Source organism: Phocoena phocoena, chromosome 10 (assembly GCF_963924675.1).
Source record: "Phocoena phocoena chromosome 10, mPhoPho1.1, whole genome shotgun sequence".
NCBI classification, from domain to species: domain Eukaryota; kingdom Metazoa; phylum Chordata; class Mammalia; order Artiodactyla; family Phocoenidae; genus Phocoena; species Phocoena phocoena.
Genome location: NC_089228.1, coordinates 43,202,313 through 43,219,257, shown reverse-complemented (window position 1 = coordinate 43,219,257; position 16,945 = coordinate 43,202,313). Strand labels below are relative to the sequence as shown.

The window sequence follows — 16,945 nt, the reverse complement described above, 5'->3', positions numbered from 1 at the left end:
GTCCACTAGGGCAGGGTAACCCAGGCTTCCTCAGGCGTGGATTTCTATCCAGGAGGTCAATTCCCCCGTCTGGGTCCCCGGCCCTGGCCTCACGAGCTCTCAGGACCGTGTGCTCAGCCCTGCACCCAGCCAGACCACGGGCATGCAGGGCTCCTGCAGAGGCCTGGTACCCACCCCAGCTGCCCACACTTCGGGCCTCACTGCCGGAAGAAGGCGGGTTCGAATTTGGGGGAGGCCTTTCCCCAGAAGGCTGGGTGCCGAGGGGGATGGTTCCTACCCACATCACTGCAGTTGGTCCAGGGCTGAGGAAGCGCTGAGGAAGTGAATGCGAGCCCCTGGCGGGTATGAGTGTTGCGTGTCAGTGTCAGCGGGCGTCTGAGTTGTGTGTCACTGGGCAATGAGACTGCATTCAGGAGACCAGGAGTCTGAGGGTGGGAGAGGTGCCCATTGTCTCCGTGTGTGCAGGCACTCGTGAGTGGGTAGGTGGAAGGAAAGCCCACCCAGGCTATATGCACAGGCGGGAGAAGAGACCTTGAACCTGGTCTCGATTCCCCCCAGAGTTCGAGTGACTCAAGCTGGGTTAAGGTGGGGGCCTGGGGCCACGGTAGGGGTCAGAGTTAGACTAGATATTGGGATTAGTCAGGTTGGGTGGGCCTAGGTCCTGGTTGGTCAGAGCTGGAAGTGAGAATTAGGGTCGGGTTAAGGCCACAGCTGGGGACGAGTCAAGGTTTGAGTGGTGCATCAAAGTGGCGATGGGGTTGAAGTTAGCTGGGACAGGCAGGAGTCATGGCACAGGGACCCGGCTGAGAGTAGGCCAGGGCTGGGCTGGGCTTTGGGGGGCTGGTGGCAGTTGAGCCTGGGAGGAGTCAGGGACGCTCTCCTGTCCCTGTGATCGGGGACACTTGAGTGGTGGCCCCAGGTAGGATTCTGGTCTCTGACCTCCCGTCTCTCCTTGCTGACCCCCCAGTCATACTGCCTGCAGCCCCACCGGGTGATGCAGGCACCACAGCAGAACTTTCAGTCCTCATCTATCTGGTCAACTTGTCTCCCCAGCCCCGAGTAAAAAGAACCTTATCTCAACAGCTCAGCCCTTGGAGAAGCACAGCCCCAGGCTATGCCACCTCAGCTGTGCCCGCTGAGCCAGGGCAGGGGGAATGGACTGCTGTCCTCAAGGGCGGCATCTGGCTCAAATGCCCACTCGATGTGCTCGTGGCTCAGCCTCTAGCACCCATTGTCCACTCCCATGCCCCGTTGAGCTGTGTAGATAGAATCTTCTGGAAGCACAGGGAGTGGGTTTACCCTGGGCTGTGCATGATCCCCCGAGGAAGACACTAGGTTGTGTCCTCCGGGGTCAGGTGGGGCTGCCATCTGTCGGGACGCCAGGAGACACGGTCCCCGGGAAAGCTTCGCTCTCCTGGGCTGGGCTCTGCATTTTCCTCATCCCTACTCTCACCCATTAGTCCTCCCTGCTGACCCAGCTCCCTTATCAAGACCCTCACTCCTCAGTGGGCCTCGTGGGGAAGCACAGAGGGGTCAGAAGGGAGAGGGGAAGGAGCGGGCATCAGCTGGGTCCTGGCCTCCGCTATGGTAACAGCTCGGCTAGGATCATGAAAGGCCTCTTCTGGCTGGGACTGTAATTTTCAAACGAAACTAAATCCACCCAACCTGACAATCCCTTAAACTTGATCTCATCCCACCCCAGCCGTGGGTGACCCAGCAAGGGTCCACTCACCTGCCAAATATGCCGACTGCCCCTACCCCCCACCTCTCCCTCAGGCCCTCTCCTCTTCCTCTCACCCTACCCTTTCTCCAGAGTTCTAGGGCTCTGAGCCAACAGCTGCCCCCCAAAAGCCTTTCTCCTCCATAAGGGCCTAAGGGCTGCCACCTGACCTAAAGCAGCTCTCCGTCCACAGACCTTCATCGTCCTGAACAAAGGCAAGACCATCTTCCGGTTCAGTGCCACCAACGCCTTGTATGTCCTCAGCCCCTTCCACCCCATCCGGAGAGCGGCCGTGAAGATCCTCGTTCATTCATATCCTTGGCAGTCCGTCCCCGCTGTGTGGGCCCCAAACAGGGCGGGAGAGGGGGGCGGGTGGTGGATGGGGCGTTTAGGGCTGAGGGTGGTGCTGATTCCCGGTCAGTCCTCAGACGAGCACACAGTTGTCACCTGGGAGCGGTTGGACATCAGTCTCTCGGACCCCACGCCAAATCTGCATCTGCATTTTAACGAGATCCCAGGGGATCGTGGACACATGAAAGTCTGGGAGATTCGGCTCTGCTCCTTCAGGAGAGAAATGTCCTAGATGCTCAGCTACTGAGGATCCCAGAAGAAATGAGGCCGATCAGTGTCCCCTGGTTCTGGTCTTGGCTCCACATGTCCCCTCCCACTGCACCCCCGGGCCTGCACCTCCCCGCCTACCGGCTGGGACCTCAAGCAGGTCAGCCAAGGAAAAAACGCTTCCCAGTAAAGAGGCCTCTGGTTTATTCACATGTGGGCCTCTTTCAAGGGAGGCATCGCTTGCTTTTTGATTAGGTGTTGACAAAATGTTTGCAGTTTCCGAGTATCTCAGAGAACTCTGGTTAACGTTAAGTTACATAAACCACAACCTAAAAAATCTTCAGGCTGCGGAGGAGAGCTATGGGACGGCTGCAGTATGGTAAGGGACGGGTACTGGTCTTTGGGCCCTAGGAGGACCCCATTCGGGCCGAGCACGGGACAGGGAAACGGCTGTTCTCTGGACTTGAGAAAAGGGGCCCTACACATGGAGCCTCTCGGGGCGGGGGGCAGGTGTCTGGCTGTGGAGTCAGAGGCATCTGTGTTTCACTGTGAGGGCCTGAGCAGCTTTGCTTTAGCTGTAGCTGACTTGCCTGTTAATTGAATCAATGATGCTGGGCTCAGTGGTGTGATTAGCTGTTAGGTTGGCGGCTTGGCCCGAGAGCTCCCCATGGTCCCCCATCAGTTCCCCCCTCCGGATGGACCTCTTCTGAGGCAAAGGTGAAGGTCTCACCCATTAACCTCTGGTCAGGGCAGGAGGCTTCAGGAAAATAGCTGCTCAGTGGGGGACTGAGTAACAGAGACAGATGCTGACTGCTCGGGGGACATTTCCTGTCCAGGCAGGGATGAGGGATGCTCCTTCCTGGCTCCACTGTCTGCCCACCTGTGCCCCGGCGCCGGATCCCAAACCCAGGGACCAGTCAGAGGGCCTCAGGGCCCCGTTTGTTTTCTGCTTGCAGACGCTCTCCAGCCCCCTCCAACTGGCTCCTGCCTTTCTCATGGAGATCCTGAGACAGATGTATGTCCAGGGACCCCCCCCCTGCTCCCAGCCCATGCAGGCCATGGCTGTGGCGTCAGTAGGGTGGTCTCTAGGGTGGGCCGACACTGTGGGGAGAGACTGTATTCAAGGGCAGCCTACCATTCACAGCTGCATCCTACTTTATGAGGCAAGGGTGGTCCTGGATTTAATTTTGAGCCATTCTGCAACTGTTCCTAAGCCCCCTGTAGGTGCCAGGCACTTTGCCCGGCACCCTGGGGGTGTCAAGCTGAATAAGACACTGTCCTTGCCCCCTTGGGAATTTTACAGCCCCCTCAGCGTGATTCGACAGCCACATGAGGAGTTGTCATTTCTGCCAGCACGTGGGCGTAGCCTGGTGAGAGCGGTGCAGCGGGAGGAAAGGCCAGCCGCCTTCTTGCTCTGAGCCTGTCTCCGGCCTCACTCTAAGGGCCTGGCGTCCCTGAAAGCATGCTCCGGCTCCCACCTGGGGCTTCTCCTCCAGGTATCTAACCAACTTTTTAGGCAACTTCCCAAAAGTTTGGCAGCCACGGCAGCCCCTAGGGATGCAGCTGCAGCCCCGGGGCTCCTGCAAAGCTGGGCCATGGGGCAGCTGAGGCCAGGGAGGCGGTAGGGGCAATGCAGTCCCCAGCCTGGCCAGAGGGTCCACCGAGCGGTGGCACTGAGGCTGTGAGGGGCTGGTTCCGCCCGGCAGGACGGGCCCTGAGATCACTGAGATGGACCTTGCCTCCCAGGGCAGCTGCCCCAGGGAAGTGGCTCAGCATCTGGGAGGCCCTGTGCTGGGCTCTGAGCAGCTGCCTTGACGCTCCACTGGCTGGGGATGGGAGCACGCTGCTGGCCTCCAATAGCGCCCCTTAGCAGGCTTGGGGGGCACTGAGGGAGAAGAGGGGCCTGGATTGTGGGGTTTGGGAACAGCCCCTCTGTGTCCTTGAGTCTTGCCATCAAAGTGTGGTACACCAACCAGCAGCAGCAGTATCACAAGGATCTTAAAGGAATTGCTGAGACTTGGGCCCAGAACCCACGTTTTAGGAAGGTCTCCATGATTTCTGCACACACTGCTCTAAGGCAGTCATTTCCAAACGTCAGTCTGCCAGTGGCACCTGGGAAGTTTGTTAAAAATGCAGATTCCTAGCGCCTTCCAGACCAGAATCACCAGTGTGAGGCCTAGAGATCTACAAGCTCTTCACGCATTTCCCTTTTTTTCAATCAAGATACAGTTCGCACAGCATAAAATTTACCATTTAAAGTGTACCATTCAGTGGACTTCAGTATATTCATAAGGTTGTGCAATCGTCACCACTTTCTAATTCCAAAACATTTTTATCACCCCCGAAAGAAACCCCATGCCCACTGGCGGTCACCGTGCATTTCTAATGCCCACAGATTCCAGGTTTTGAATTAGGAGCTTTCTCTCCATTTACATTTTTTTTATTGTGGTAGAAAACATGTAACATAAAATTGACCGTCTTAATCATTTTTACGTGTCCAGTGTAGTCATATTAACTATAGGCACATTGTGCCATAGGCCTCTAGAATTTCTTCATGTTGCAAAACCGAAGCTGATTGTTGGCTTACATTTCTATAGCCATTCAAACATCTCAGTCCCCAGTGTGCAAAGTTCTGTGCCAGGCCCTTTGGACAGGGCAGTAGGGGCAAAGACTAACTTACGAGGGGGCAGGCATGCAGTCCCTGCTCTCCAGAAAGAAATCCCGCTCCCTTGCGACAGTCCAGGCGTTCCCAGTGACATGCTGGTGATCGTGCCATACCTCAGTTCAGCTTTGCTCTGGGCTCCACGCTTGCAGCGTGTCCCTGGGAAGTTGCCTAAAAAGTAAATATGGGCATGTAGAATTTTTTTTTCTGAAGTATTTTTGTTATAATCCTGCAGAATGTGTTCCTGCCAGGATTAAATAAAAGAAACCAACAGAACGCCAAATTCCGCTGCAGTCACATTCAGAGAGGCCGCACATTCATGGCAAGCAGCATTTTGCTTGCCTTCCTGGGTGCATAGGATCTGTTCACAAAATCCTCCCACATTCCCCTGGAAGATTCAAATGGGCAATCAAACCACATGTTTGTGTGTGTGTGTGTGTGTGTGTGTGTGTGTGTGTGTGTGTGTGTGAATTTAATAGCACAAATATATGAAAATACCCTGACCATTAATTCCCTTCTCTTTGGGAGTTTTTTGATTCCTTAGCATCTGAAGACAGGCAGCCCCAGTTTCAGACTTTCCCCACAACCCAGGCTGGCCGTCCTTGCTGGCATTTTAATTATGAGGCTGGGAGTGGGTGTTTGGGGACAATGACACGGCAGGATTGAAGATGTTCAGCTGAACTCAGCCCCGAGAGCTGGCCTTTGCCTCTGCCCACACGTGAAACCAGCTCAATCATAGGCCTGAAACCACCAGGCAGGGCAAACAGGTGTGCCCTGGCCAGGAGTACACTTGACTTATCTCTCTGGTATTGGCTGTGTGCGTGGCTCCATGGGGGACCTAGGGATGCTTGGGCGGAGTCACATGGACTAAAGGCTCAGTCTAGGTAGGAAAAGATCACATACACAGGAAAGACTGAGAATAATGGAAGGGCTGTCCTCAAGGATAGGAGAGCCAGGCAGGGTTTTGAGCAGTCAAGTGGCAGAGACCAGAGTCTGTGCACCTCACCCTCCATTGCTGTGTCTGCAAAAGCCAAAATTCAGTCAGGGAGCACTTGTCTTTTCCCACCGTGTGACCCAGGCCTTAGCTAGCAGGGCTCAGCAGGGCTGTCTACTCTGGTTCTTCCCTAAGTCTTGATGCTAGACCTTGATTCACCTCTGTCTGCGTCCCGCCAAGTCCTCTGGTCCAAGGCGGCCTGTCCGCACTGCTGCTGTCTGCCAAGTGACCTTTTCTCCACTCTAATGAGAGCTATGAGTGGTGTGTGCACTGAGAGAGGACTTGGGAGAGGCTTGGCTCCCCAGACGGGGGTCTCCCCAGTTCTGAGCCTCACCAGGACTGACGGCTGGAGGAACCCTGACCAACCTTCAGTGCCTGTCTAAATGCCTCCTCCAGGAAGCCTTCCTGCCCAGCCCAGCCAGAGGCGGGTCTGGTTTCTCATAATACCCTATCTTGGAGCAGTTCAATGGCTAAGAGGCCGCCCTATCTCCCGCACAGAGCCAGGCACATGTGCTCTCATGAGGTTTGTTCTTAAAAATGACAAATAATTCTGTTCCTCTTTCTGGGTGGCCGTCTGCTCACACTTTACAGAGCCCTTCACCCTGTGGTTTGTACCCACAGTCGTTCTCTGTGACTGCCGTAACAAACTTCGCCACTTGAAACAACACAGACTTACCACCTTATAGTTCTGGGGGTCAGAAGCCCAAAAAAGTTCTCACTGGGCTAAAAGCAAGGTATCGGCAGGGCTGCAATCATTTCTGGAGGCTCTAGGGGAGAGTCTGTTTTCTAGGTTTTTCTGTTTTCTGGGGGCTACGGGAAATCCTCGGCTCTGGCCCCCTTCCATTTCCAAAGTCAACAGCAGCTGGTGCAGTCTTGCTCTTAGCATCATTACTTTCATATTTCAGGAATCATCTGATCCTCAGTTGGTTTAGCAATGGATCTGTGGGGATGAATAAAGTCTGGTTGAGGCGCTTGTTAACTGCCTGCCCAGTGAGGAACGCCTTGGCAGGGAGCCGGGGTGTGAGGAACGGGAATGTGTGTGCGCACGCGCGCACGTGTGTAGGGGAGAAGGGCTGCACACCCTTTTTGAGTTCCCAACCTTCCTCTTTGTCTCTCAAGGTCTCCATCTCAGTCCCCCCTTCCTGGCTGTCACTTCCCTCAACGTTCAGAGGCTTCCCTGTGTGTAGGAGATACCAGGGTATCTGCAGAGACTGGAGCAGGCTCCCTGCCTCTCTGAGGGCCCTGGACGCTGAGCTGCGCAACTCTGGTTTGAGTATCCAAACCCTGGGGTGGGTGTCCCAGAACCTGACCCCTCTCATCTCAGATGAGAAATTGGAGAATTCGTTATATACTGGGGGCCAGGTCTGACATGCCATTGCCTGATACCCTGGATTCCCTAGAAGGAGTGCTGGAGGTGTGGAGGGCATTCATCTAGATTCCTTGAGATATCCCACCTCTCTCTCCAGCTGGGCCAGCCCCCCACCAAAGTCAGTACCCCAGCTCAGCCCCATCTCCAGTCTGACTGCATTGGGCTCCGCATCGGGCCCGAGGCTGGGCCAAGCCATGGGAAAGGGTGGAACTGTGATGGGGAGGGAAGAGGCAGGACCCCGGAGCTCAATTACTGCAGCTCCCGGGCTTCCGGTGGGAATCGCCTGGCTGGCAGCTGCTGCCCGCAGGGCTGAGGCCGGGACAAGGTGGTGAGCCTGGGGGCAGCCGTAGGGAATGGAGGCCCAGTTTCCTCTCTTGGGCTGGGGAGAGGATTTGTGGGGTAGCAGAGTGTCCCCGTTCTGGGCTGGGCCTCTCGGGGGTGCCCCTACCCACAAGAGGCCCAGGGTCTGGCCCTTGTTCCTCTGCAGGTCCAGTAGAGGTAAGGGAGGCCGTGGCGGTCAGTCAGAGCTTTGTTCAGCCTGAAGCAGTGTCTGGGACTTGGAGACAAAGAGTCAGGGATCATGGTGGCACAGTGGTTAAGAATCCGCCTGCCAATGCAGGGGACACGGGTTTGAGCCCTGGTCTGGGAAGATCCCATATGCGGTGGAGCAGCTAAGCCCGTGTGCCACAACTACTGAGCCTGCGCTCAAGAGCCCAGGAGCCTACAACTCCTGAGCCCATGAGCCACAACTACCGAAGCCCGTGCACCTAGAGCCTGCACTGCACAAGAAAAGCCACCGCGATGAGAAGCCCGCGCACCGCAACGAAGAGTAGTCCCCGCGCGCTGGAAATAGAGAAAGCCCACGTGCAGCAACAAAGACCCAACACAGCCAAAATAAATAAATATATTAAAAAAAAAAAAAAAAAGACTCAGGGATCAGACAAGGCCTGGAGCAGTTCAGCGTGAGGCTAAGGGCCCTGAGGATGCCCGAGACGCAATCCCAGCATTTGAAGAGCTCCCCTTCTGGTGGGGACAGATGGGCACTGCCATTCAGGGAGCCAGACATGCTGAAAGAGGGATGCCTGGTGCCGTGGGGGTGCAGCAAGCAAGAAGTCAGGGCAGGTTGCTCGGAGGAGGCCCTCGTTGAAGGAGGGAAGCAGTGTACTAGGCGGAGAAGAGGCCACAAGTGAAGAGCATGTACGAAGGAGGAAGCAGCCAGGGATGTGGTCCCCTGCCTCCCCCCGGGTCACTGTGTCCGGACAAGGCATGAACGTTTTGGCAGAAGTCCTAGTTCAAAGGTCAGCCTGGGCTGCTCCCATAGAAGTGGAGGAGGGAACTCGGGGCCCTGCCACCGTGGCTTTCCTCTCCCTGAAACAGTGGACCCTGAGAAGCTGTTTATAAACACCCATCTCCCTCTAGTGTGGCCAAGGACAGTGCTCCCACTAGGCCATGGGTAAAAACCTCTGAGGTCTGAGGGCCGGCCCCTCCTCCCTTCTCTCCAGGATGGGCCCCACAAGGGACTCTGCTGTTTGCATTCAGGTGTCCGGTCCCTGTTGGGGGCTGTGGAACAGGGCAGGTGTCCAGCCTCAGTGGGGAGGGGTTGGCAAGGACTGGGCAGAGCCCTGGTGTGTCTCCTGGGAGCCCCTGTCTCGTTGATCTGACAGCCCTGGCCTGGCGGTGCCGACACCTGGGGCGGGACCCCCTGGCGGTGGCAGCCCGTCCGGCCCCCTGCAGGCAGCTTTCCTTGACCCTGCGCCATGCTCTTCAGCATGCTCATCATGTGTACCATCCTGACCAACTGCGTGTTCATGGCCCAGCGCGACCCTCCACCCTGGACCAAGTATGTCGAGTGAGTATCTTCAGGGCCTCTCCAGCCAGCCCCTCCCGCCCTGCCTTTTCCGTTCCAGACTCTTGGCCTCAAAGTTACCCCAGCAGAGGCCCAGGCACTCACCCACCTGGTGGGGGGGGGGGGGGGAGTGGTCCTTGCCCTAGCCCTTCCCTCTTTCGCTGCTTCCAGTCCTGCCAAATTCATGCTTTGAGTTATGTCCTCAGGAGAGGAAGCTCTCCAGGTTGGCAAAGTGAGGGTTTCTCCCTGACCCACCCTAAAGAGGACTGATGGGATTGGAGAAGGCTCTGAGACAATACTACTAATAATTGATTGAGCACTTAGTGCCTGCCAGCCACTATCCTGGAGCAATAAGCATCACGTAACCCTCATGACCACCCCATAGGGCAGGTACAGACGCTATGCCCATCTGACAGATGAGAGACAGAACTGGAGAAGTAACCACCCCAGACCTTGCAGCTAGGGGGCGTGGTGGCCGGGAAAAGGCCCAGGACTATTCTGACCTCAACACCACACTGCTGCCTCTTTCCCCTAAGTCCTGCTTCCTATAACCATTTGCACAGTTTTAGAAAACTGTGCCTGGTTCTTTCTTCCCACATGAACGTTCCTGACCCATAGGTTCTAAGTGGAACCCAACAGGCCCTGTTTTTAGGGGACCAATGAAATTTTGGGGACAGCCTCTCTTACCTAAGTGGCTTGCCTGGTGGTGCTCCTTGTTCACACAGGACCCAGCAGCACGGCTGGTGCTGGGGTCTGCATCCAGCTGCTAAGAACTGGAGACAAGCATGGCTGTGGCCCTGTGGGCCGCAGTCCCAGCATCCGAACATTTGGGATTGCTCAGCTGACCCCGGACACAGAGAACAGCAACCTCCCAGCCTCAAGTGTTAGAACATCGACCCCCTTTGCGAGTCCAAGGTAGACAGCTGTACCCACCTACCTGTAGCTGGTTAAGGATGAGAATCCTCCCATCACTGAGGATCCACAAACAAGAGTGAGGGGCCAGGACTCTGAGTGTCCTAACTGTCCCACAGTGGCCACCGTATGCCTGTGTACCTGGACCCCCAGGGCTGGGGTGAGGAGATGCGTGGAGGGTCTTCTTACATCAAGACAACCGAGAGACAGAAGATGGAGGGTTCACATGGGCATGCACAACTCTGAGTAAACGGGAAGATGCATAAGTTGACCAGGTGTTTGGAATGAAGCTCCGGCCCCCAACTCCAGCTCTGCCATGGGGGCTTTGCAGGGAGCCTGGTCTGAGAGCCCTCGAGAGGGAAGCTGCATAGTGCTCCTGCCAACCTGGCCTGCGGGCTTCACCCTCCCTGAGAAAGCCCACCGGTCTCTCCTCCCCAGGTACACCTTCACTGCCATCTACACCTTTGAGTGTCTGGTCAAAATTCTGGCTCGAGGCTTCTGCCTGCATGCGTTCACCTTCCTTCGGGACCCGTGGAACTGGCTGGACTTCAGTGTGATCGTCATGGCGTAAGTACCTCGCCCCTGTGCTGTGCGGGGTGCGGCCACACTGACAGGCGTGGGCGCCACTCCTGGCCCCAGGCTGCCCAGCCCTCTCTGCCTCCCTGCAGAGGCAACATCAGCTCTGCAGGAGGAAGATGGCGTGGAGGCCCTCGGCTCACCCTGGTGGGGAGAGACGGGTTCAGAGTAGCTCACGCGGCCATGCTGGTTAGGCCCCCTGGCTCGTCTGTGGCTCCGTGGCAGCCCTTTGCTCAAGGAACTTCATTAAGATTCTGGTTTAGTATCCTCTGCTGTTTCTGTCAAGGGAAACCAATGTTACAACCTGAAATCTCTGGACCACTATGAACAGTGACCTGGATTCCAAGGTGATTTAAACTGCAGGAAAGAGAGCAAAGGAGCTGGAGAAGTGGCTGGGCATCCCCAGGAGCTTATGCCAGGTGCGCCAGCATGGCTGCAGTCTCCACTCAGAGAGTCAGTGTCTGGCACATTGTGAGACGCCTGGTTACTGACATGATCCAGTGGGTCCTCACACCAGCCAGAGAGGTCACCTGGATGGGGGTTCCTTACTCCCATTTTACAGATGAGAAAACTGATGCCAGGGACACAGTAAGCAAATGTGACCCCAGGCCTGCTGCCATGCCAGCTGAGGCCCCACTTCCTTGCCAGGGAAGGGACCCTTGCTTAGGGGTTGGGTTGAGGCATGCCACTCTGGATGTCTCAGGCAATGGATGCTGGTTTCTGGTGGGGATGAACGATTAGGGCAGGCCTCCCATGCAGGAGTCATGGTCAGGGGCTCAGCCGTCAAACCCTTTATGAAAGCCTGATGTGTGTGGAAAACCCAGTGTGTGCAGGGCTGGGCGCCGTACCTTGGCAAGAGCAGAGCTGATGAGGGTTATACTCCCTACCCTTATAGAGCCTCAGTTTCCCCACTGGTGAAAGGTCGGTGTTGAGCTGGGTGGTGTCAGAGGTTCAGTTCAACTGCCACTTTCTAGGATTCTCAGATTCACGGAACCCACCTGTTCATGACAAAGTCTTTATTTACCCTTGGATGTGAGCGGCTCATCCATGCAGTGGAGGAGAGAGGAGAAGAGGGAAACGACCCTGCTGATGGGGTGCTCTCTGCCCGGTGGTCAGAACATGCATCAGAACCCCTGTTTCTAGGCACGCTGCTTGTGAGCTGACTCCAGCCTGCCGCTTTACAGGTGGGGAAACTGAGGCTCAGAGAGAGGCTACCGCTTACCATGAAGCCAGTGTAGATTTAGGCCTGGGCAGAGCTAAGTGAACAAGGGAAGGAGTAGTGTGGGGGACAGGTTGTACAGCCTTACAGGCCATGATAAAAGCCAAGTGTGATGGGAGCCTGTGGGGGTTAAAAGCAGGGAGGGACGTGGTCTGATTTACATTCTAGGAAGATCACCCTGGCTGCTCTGTGGACAGGACTCTGTGGAGGGATAAGGGCGGAAGTGATGGAGCAGCTCAGAGGCTATTTTCGTAGCCAGGAGAGAGAGGATTGTGTCTGGGACCAGGGTCCCGGTGGAGAAGGTGGGAGACGTGGTCAGATTCTAAGTATATTTGAAGGTAGGCCTGACAGGAGACCTCAGGGTGGCTATTGGCTTGAGCAGCTGGGTGGCTGATGCGACCATTCGTTGGCCTGGAAAACAGAGGGAGGAGAAGAATCAAACATCCGGTCTGGAATGTATTAGGTATGAAAGCATCCAGGGTAAGATATCGAGTCGGCAACTGGATCTTCCAACCTGGAGTTCAGGAAAGAGGTCCACTCAGAGGTATAAATTTAGAAGCTGTCGGGATACAGATGGTATTTAAAGCCAGGAGACCGGATGAGATCATCTGGGAGTGTCGCCAGGGAAGGGAAGCCGCCTGGGGACTGTACCCTGGGACGCTCTAACATCCTGAAGTCCCGAAAAAGGAGGAAGGAGCGAAGAAACTGGAGGGAACCGCCAGGGAGTGCTGAGGAAAACCAGGAGAGAGCAGTATCCTGAAAACCAGCAGGGGAGTGTGACTCGATTTGAAAGAAACCACAAGGAGGCTGAGGAAGGCGAGAACCAAGATGGACCGTTGAAGTCAACAACATAAAAATGGTTGACGATTTTGACCTTGACGAGATGGCTTCCAGGGGAGTGGGGGACACGTGGCTGATGAGAGAAGGCTTGAGGGAGGGTGGGAAGAGGGCGGGGCGGGGGGGGGGAGGCAAATGTACCCATCTGCTTTGTGGGGTTTGCTCTAAAACAGGACCCAAAGTAGGGTGGTGGCCAGAGGGGAGGATGGGTGAAGGGAGGACCTTTAAAGAAGGGAGGCATCGTTGCAAGTTGATGGGAACAATCCACGAGAGAGGGGAAGTTGGTGATGGAGGAAAGGGGGCAGTTGCAGGAGCAAAGCCCTTGAGCTGGCCCGAGGGGTAGGAATCCAGGGACTGGGTGGAGTGTTGGCCGTAAGAGCAGGGAAGGCAGAATTTCAAGTGGCAGTGGAGGTAGATTGATAGAGCCGACAGTGAGAGAAGGAATTTCTCTTCTGATTGCTTCTGTTTTCTCAGTGGTAAGAAGCAGGATCATCATCTGAGAACACAGAGTTGGGAGGCAGGTCTGATGTGTGAGGACGGGGGGAGCATTCTCTCAGAGCCAGGGGCTTGCACTCATGGGAATGGAGTAGGATGGCTAAGGCGGGCCCAGGCTCCAAGGTGCCCTATGGCGGGGGTGGGGTGGGCAGTGATCCACGGGCCCCTGAGGGCCCGAAGTCACAGGAAGTGGCTTCCAGAGGATAGAGCATCTGCCTGAGCCTTTTCTACCTTCCCATCCCGGAGCCTCAGCAGCTCTGTGTCATGGCAGCAACGCTCCCAGAACCCGGGCCCCTTGTCTGATGGCAGGAGCCAGGCTTTGGCTTGTCATCAGCCCACGACTCTGGGAGATGCTCTGAGTCCTCCCCATCCAGCCCTTAGCCAGTCCTCCTGTCCTGTCTCATGCCGGTCAATCCCCGTGGAATCCCGCAGAAAACCTCTCCCTCCACTGGGAATCGCAGAGCAGGAGTCCCTTCCTCACCAAGCCCTCCTGCCTTCACTTTGGACCAGAACCAGGGGAGAAAAAGCAGAACGGGGCCTCAGAGGCCACGAGACTATTTCCAGGTTTCCGAGTGTCTCACAGAAATGGACCACTGACTTCCCCTGGGGCTGCCTGGGCCCATTGGCACGCCAGGTTTGTGCTCTGGGCTGGACTGGCCTGGCACTTTGATGGACAGTGCTCCTGCCTTATGAAAACAATGAATTACTGCCGTGGTAATGCTGTGAAAAGTGTTCTGCTATAGCCAAAATGATTCAATAATGAGGGGCTCTTAGAATCATCAGAGGAGCCTTAAGTGGCAACAAAGTTCTATTCAATGAAACTCCCCATCCCACCTTCCGTTTTACAGATGGAGAAACTGAGGCTCAAAGAGAGCCTACCACTTGCCTAAAATTGTAGAATGAATCAGCAGCAATGCTGGGGCTCAAACCAAGTCTCCTAACTCGTAACCTTGAGAAGCACCCCTATTCTGATGTTTCTGGCTAGGCCTCCACCTGATCCCCAACCCCACCCACTTTAGAATTGTGGAGGGTTGGAGGGGATGCCAGGAAGCCTGCCAGGCTCCACTTGCAATCCCGCAGCCAGAGCTCTTCCTGTCGCCCCCTTTGAGCTGGGCATTACCTGCTAGTTAGCGCAGCCTCCCACCTTCTGGGGTTGTTATGGCAACCAAACATGGAGGGGAAGGGAGGGAGGGCAGAGAGGAGAGGGTGGCAATCACCGCAGTAGCTAACGTGCTGTGCTGTCTGTACCTCTGCCTGGCAGCCCAGGAGGGGCCGTCTGCATGGAATGGGAGGGCTGCACAGCAAGATAGGGGCAGAGCAGGAAGAAGGCCAGGGTCTGCCTTCCTCATGGTCCCTCAGCCTCCAAAAGGCTCCCTCCTGCGCTGGGGCTGGTGTGATGGGGTAGAATTCTCACCCACCACCGGCTGCTTTTTCTGTGTCAGGGCCCACGATCCACCCCCGCAGCTGTCTGCCCCTGCCCAGCCGCTTGGCCCCAGCAGAAAGAGTAGAAGGACTTGGAGGAGCGTTTTGCCAGCTTGGCAGGAGCAGAGCTCCACCCTGACCTGGGCCACTGCTGAAGCTGGCCCTTTGCTAAATACAGGGTCTCTCCTGCCTTGCCATTCTCCGAGGCCCCAAGAGAGGCTTTGGTGGGGGTCTAGGGCCCCCAAATGGGAAGTAGCCAGGCACTAGGTTCTGGGTCAAGTAAAAGAGGCAGCAGCCCCCGTGTCACAGACACGGTCACAGACACACCTTGTCCTCACCCTGCTCTGTGCCCCACCGTCAAGTCTTCTTCCTCCTCAGTATTGCTCTCCCACGTGTGACCTGACTTCACCCACACTCAACCACTGGCCCCACCCTGTTCTCAGCCACACAGCTGGCCTTGAAGGCTGCCGGAAGCACATACCCTGGGGTCTCAGCTTTCCTATGCCCAGCAGGTATTGAGCAAAGGGCAAGCACTGTCAGCGCTGGGGGCCCTGAGGGCGTGGGGAAGGCAGGGTCTACACTGGGACAGGCGAAGACAGGCTAAATCCAAGCAGGAGATAGGCAGGGCTTCACTGGAGACACGAGGGGACAGGCAGGGTCTGGAAGGGACAAGAGGCTGAAGCAGGGACGGTTGGTTCCCTCTCCATTTGGCACCGTTCTCTGCCCATTCCCTGTAACCAGAAGAGACAGCCTTGAAGCCAGTGTCCTGAACAAGAAAACTTTGTCCCAGGCCACACCCATTGGAGTAGCAGCAGAAAATGGATCCAGAGCCATCCACAGGCTGAAACTGTGGCTTCCATGTAACAGCGACATTGGCAGCGGTCCAGGTTCAACCTGGCAGTCCCATGGCCACACCATGTCTGGACAGAGAGTCCAAGCCTGAGAGGAGAGTGTGGGACAGAGGTCTGAGGGTCAGAGCCCTCACAGAAAGTAGAATAGCCATCAAAAGTTGAGAGGGAGCTTCGACTAAATCAGTAGACGTATATGGGCCAGAACAAGGGAGGTGACTTCTACGCCCCCCGGAACACAGGGCTGCATCTGACTGTCGCGCCCGAGAAAGATGTGCAAGCTGCAGTGAGTCCAGCAGAAGGAATGGAGACCACACCATGGAAAGGATCTGGTGTAGACAGAAGGAAAGCTCTGCTGAGAGTGAGTCCGCTGACTTCCCAGCGCTGAAGGGATGTGGAGAGTAAGGAGGGAGCAGGCCTCGTCCACGGGGCCCCGTAAAGACGGAATAGCCCCATGAGTGGATGGAGAGGAAGCTGGTGTCAGCCCAGAGTCAGAGCTGGACCCGGCTGACCCGAGGACATTGAGTCCCTTGTCACAGCCTGCCAAGTCCCTCCCTGCAGACCCCAGAGCTTGAAGGCAGATTCAGAGACTCTGAGCCAAGTGGAAGGGCCTGGAGGTCCACCATGATAGGCAGAGTGAGTCTGTCAGCACTGTCAGCCCACCGTCGACACTCACCCAGTGTCCCTGGACTGACGTCACTCAGACACCGGGTCGGACACAGTTGGTTAAACATCTCAGACATCCTGAGTCTGCTGTTCTTTGTCAAACATCAGACACCTTGGGTTAAATCTCAGACACCCTGGATATGAAACCTTTGGTTAAATATCACAAATCACTTGCCACTGTCCCAACAGCCCTGGTCACACACTATCCATCCATCTCTCAGACATCCTGGTCATGTGACCCATCCACGCGTGTCTTCACGCTCTGCTTGGGCGGGTCCCTGCCAGCCAGAGACCGACTCCTTCCTCCTGTGATTGTGGAAGCTATGGATGGACGATTGTCCAAGTTGCAGGTGGGAGCCCCATGGCCACTCAACCCTGCTGAGCACCACTCGGGCCCAAGCAGGACATACACCGAGGAGGGCTGCTTGCCTCCCGAGGTCACTACTCCTGTGGACACCCAGGGCCATCGTGAGGAGACACCAAGACTGGGGTGGACTCATGGGAGAGGGGCTGGCACATCCCTAGGACCCCTCAGCCTGCTTTTTTCTTTTCTTGTGTTGGCCGTGGCCCGTGAGTAGTTAAGAGCTAAATATTTGGGCAACCTCCCATCTCATCTTCCAAAGCATCATTTTGGGAACTCTTCTCTCTTTGAGTACTCAAGTCACCTCCACCTCCTGACTTCAGGGACTCCTGAGCCACGCCTTGCACAGAGAATTGTGATTGGAAGGAGGGAGTGGGATGCCCTCAGACACCCAGCCTTGGCTCCACAGCGGTCTCAGCTAGACTTCAGGGTCCCACGGATCAGAGCTGCCCGGCACGAG

At 56.1% G+C, this 16,945-nt stretch overlaps 1 protein-coding gene across 7 annotated transcripts in view; it reads left to right on the top strand.

Annotated features, from left to right (window-relative positions):
* The window catches only part of SCN5A (sodium voltage-gated channel alpha subunit 5), an 85,850-nt gene that overhangs the window by 906 nt on the left and 67,999 nt on the right, over positions 1-16,945 (top strand). For all 7 annotated transcript variants that reach the window (XM_065886111.1, XM_065886106.1, XM_065886110.1 and 4 more), the window contains exons 2-4: positions 1,914-2,032; positions 9,063-9,152; positions 10,500-10,628. In XM_065886111.1, coding sequence (XP_065742183.1) covers positions 1,914-2,032; positions 9,063-9,152; positions 10,500-10,628 — 338 coding nt within the window. The remainder of the gene's footprint in view (positions 1-1,913; positions 2,033-9,062; positions 9,153-10,499; positions 10,629-16,945) is intronic.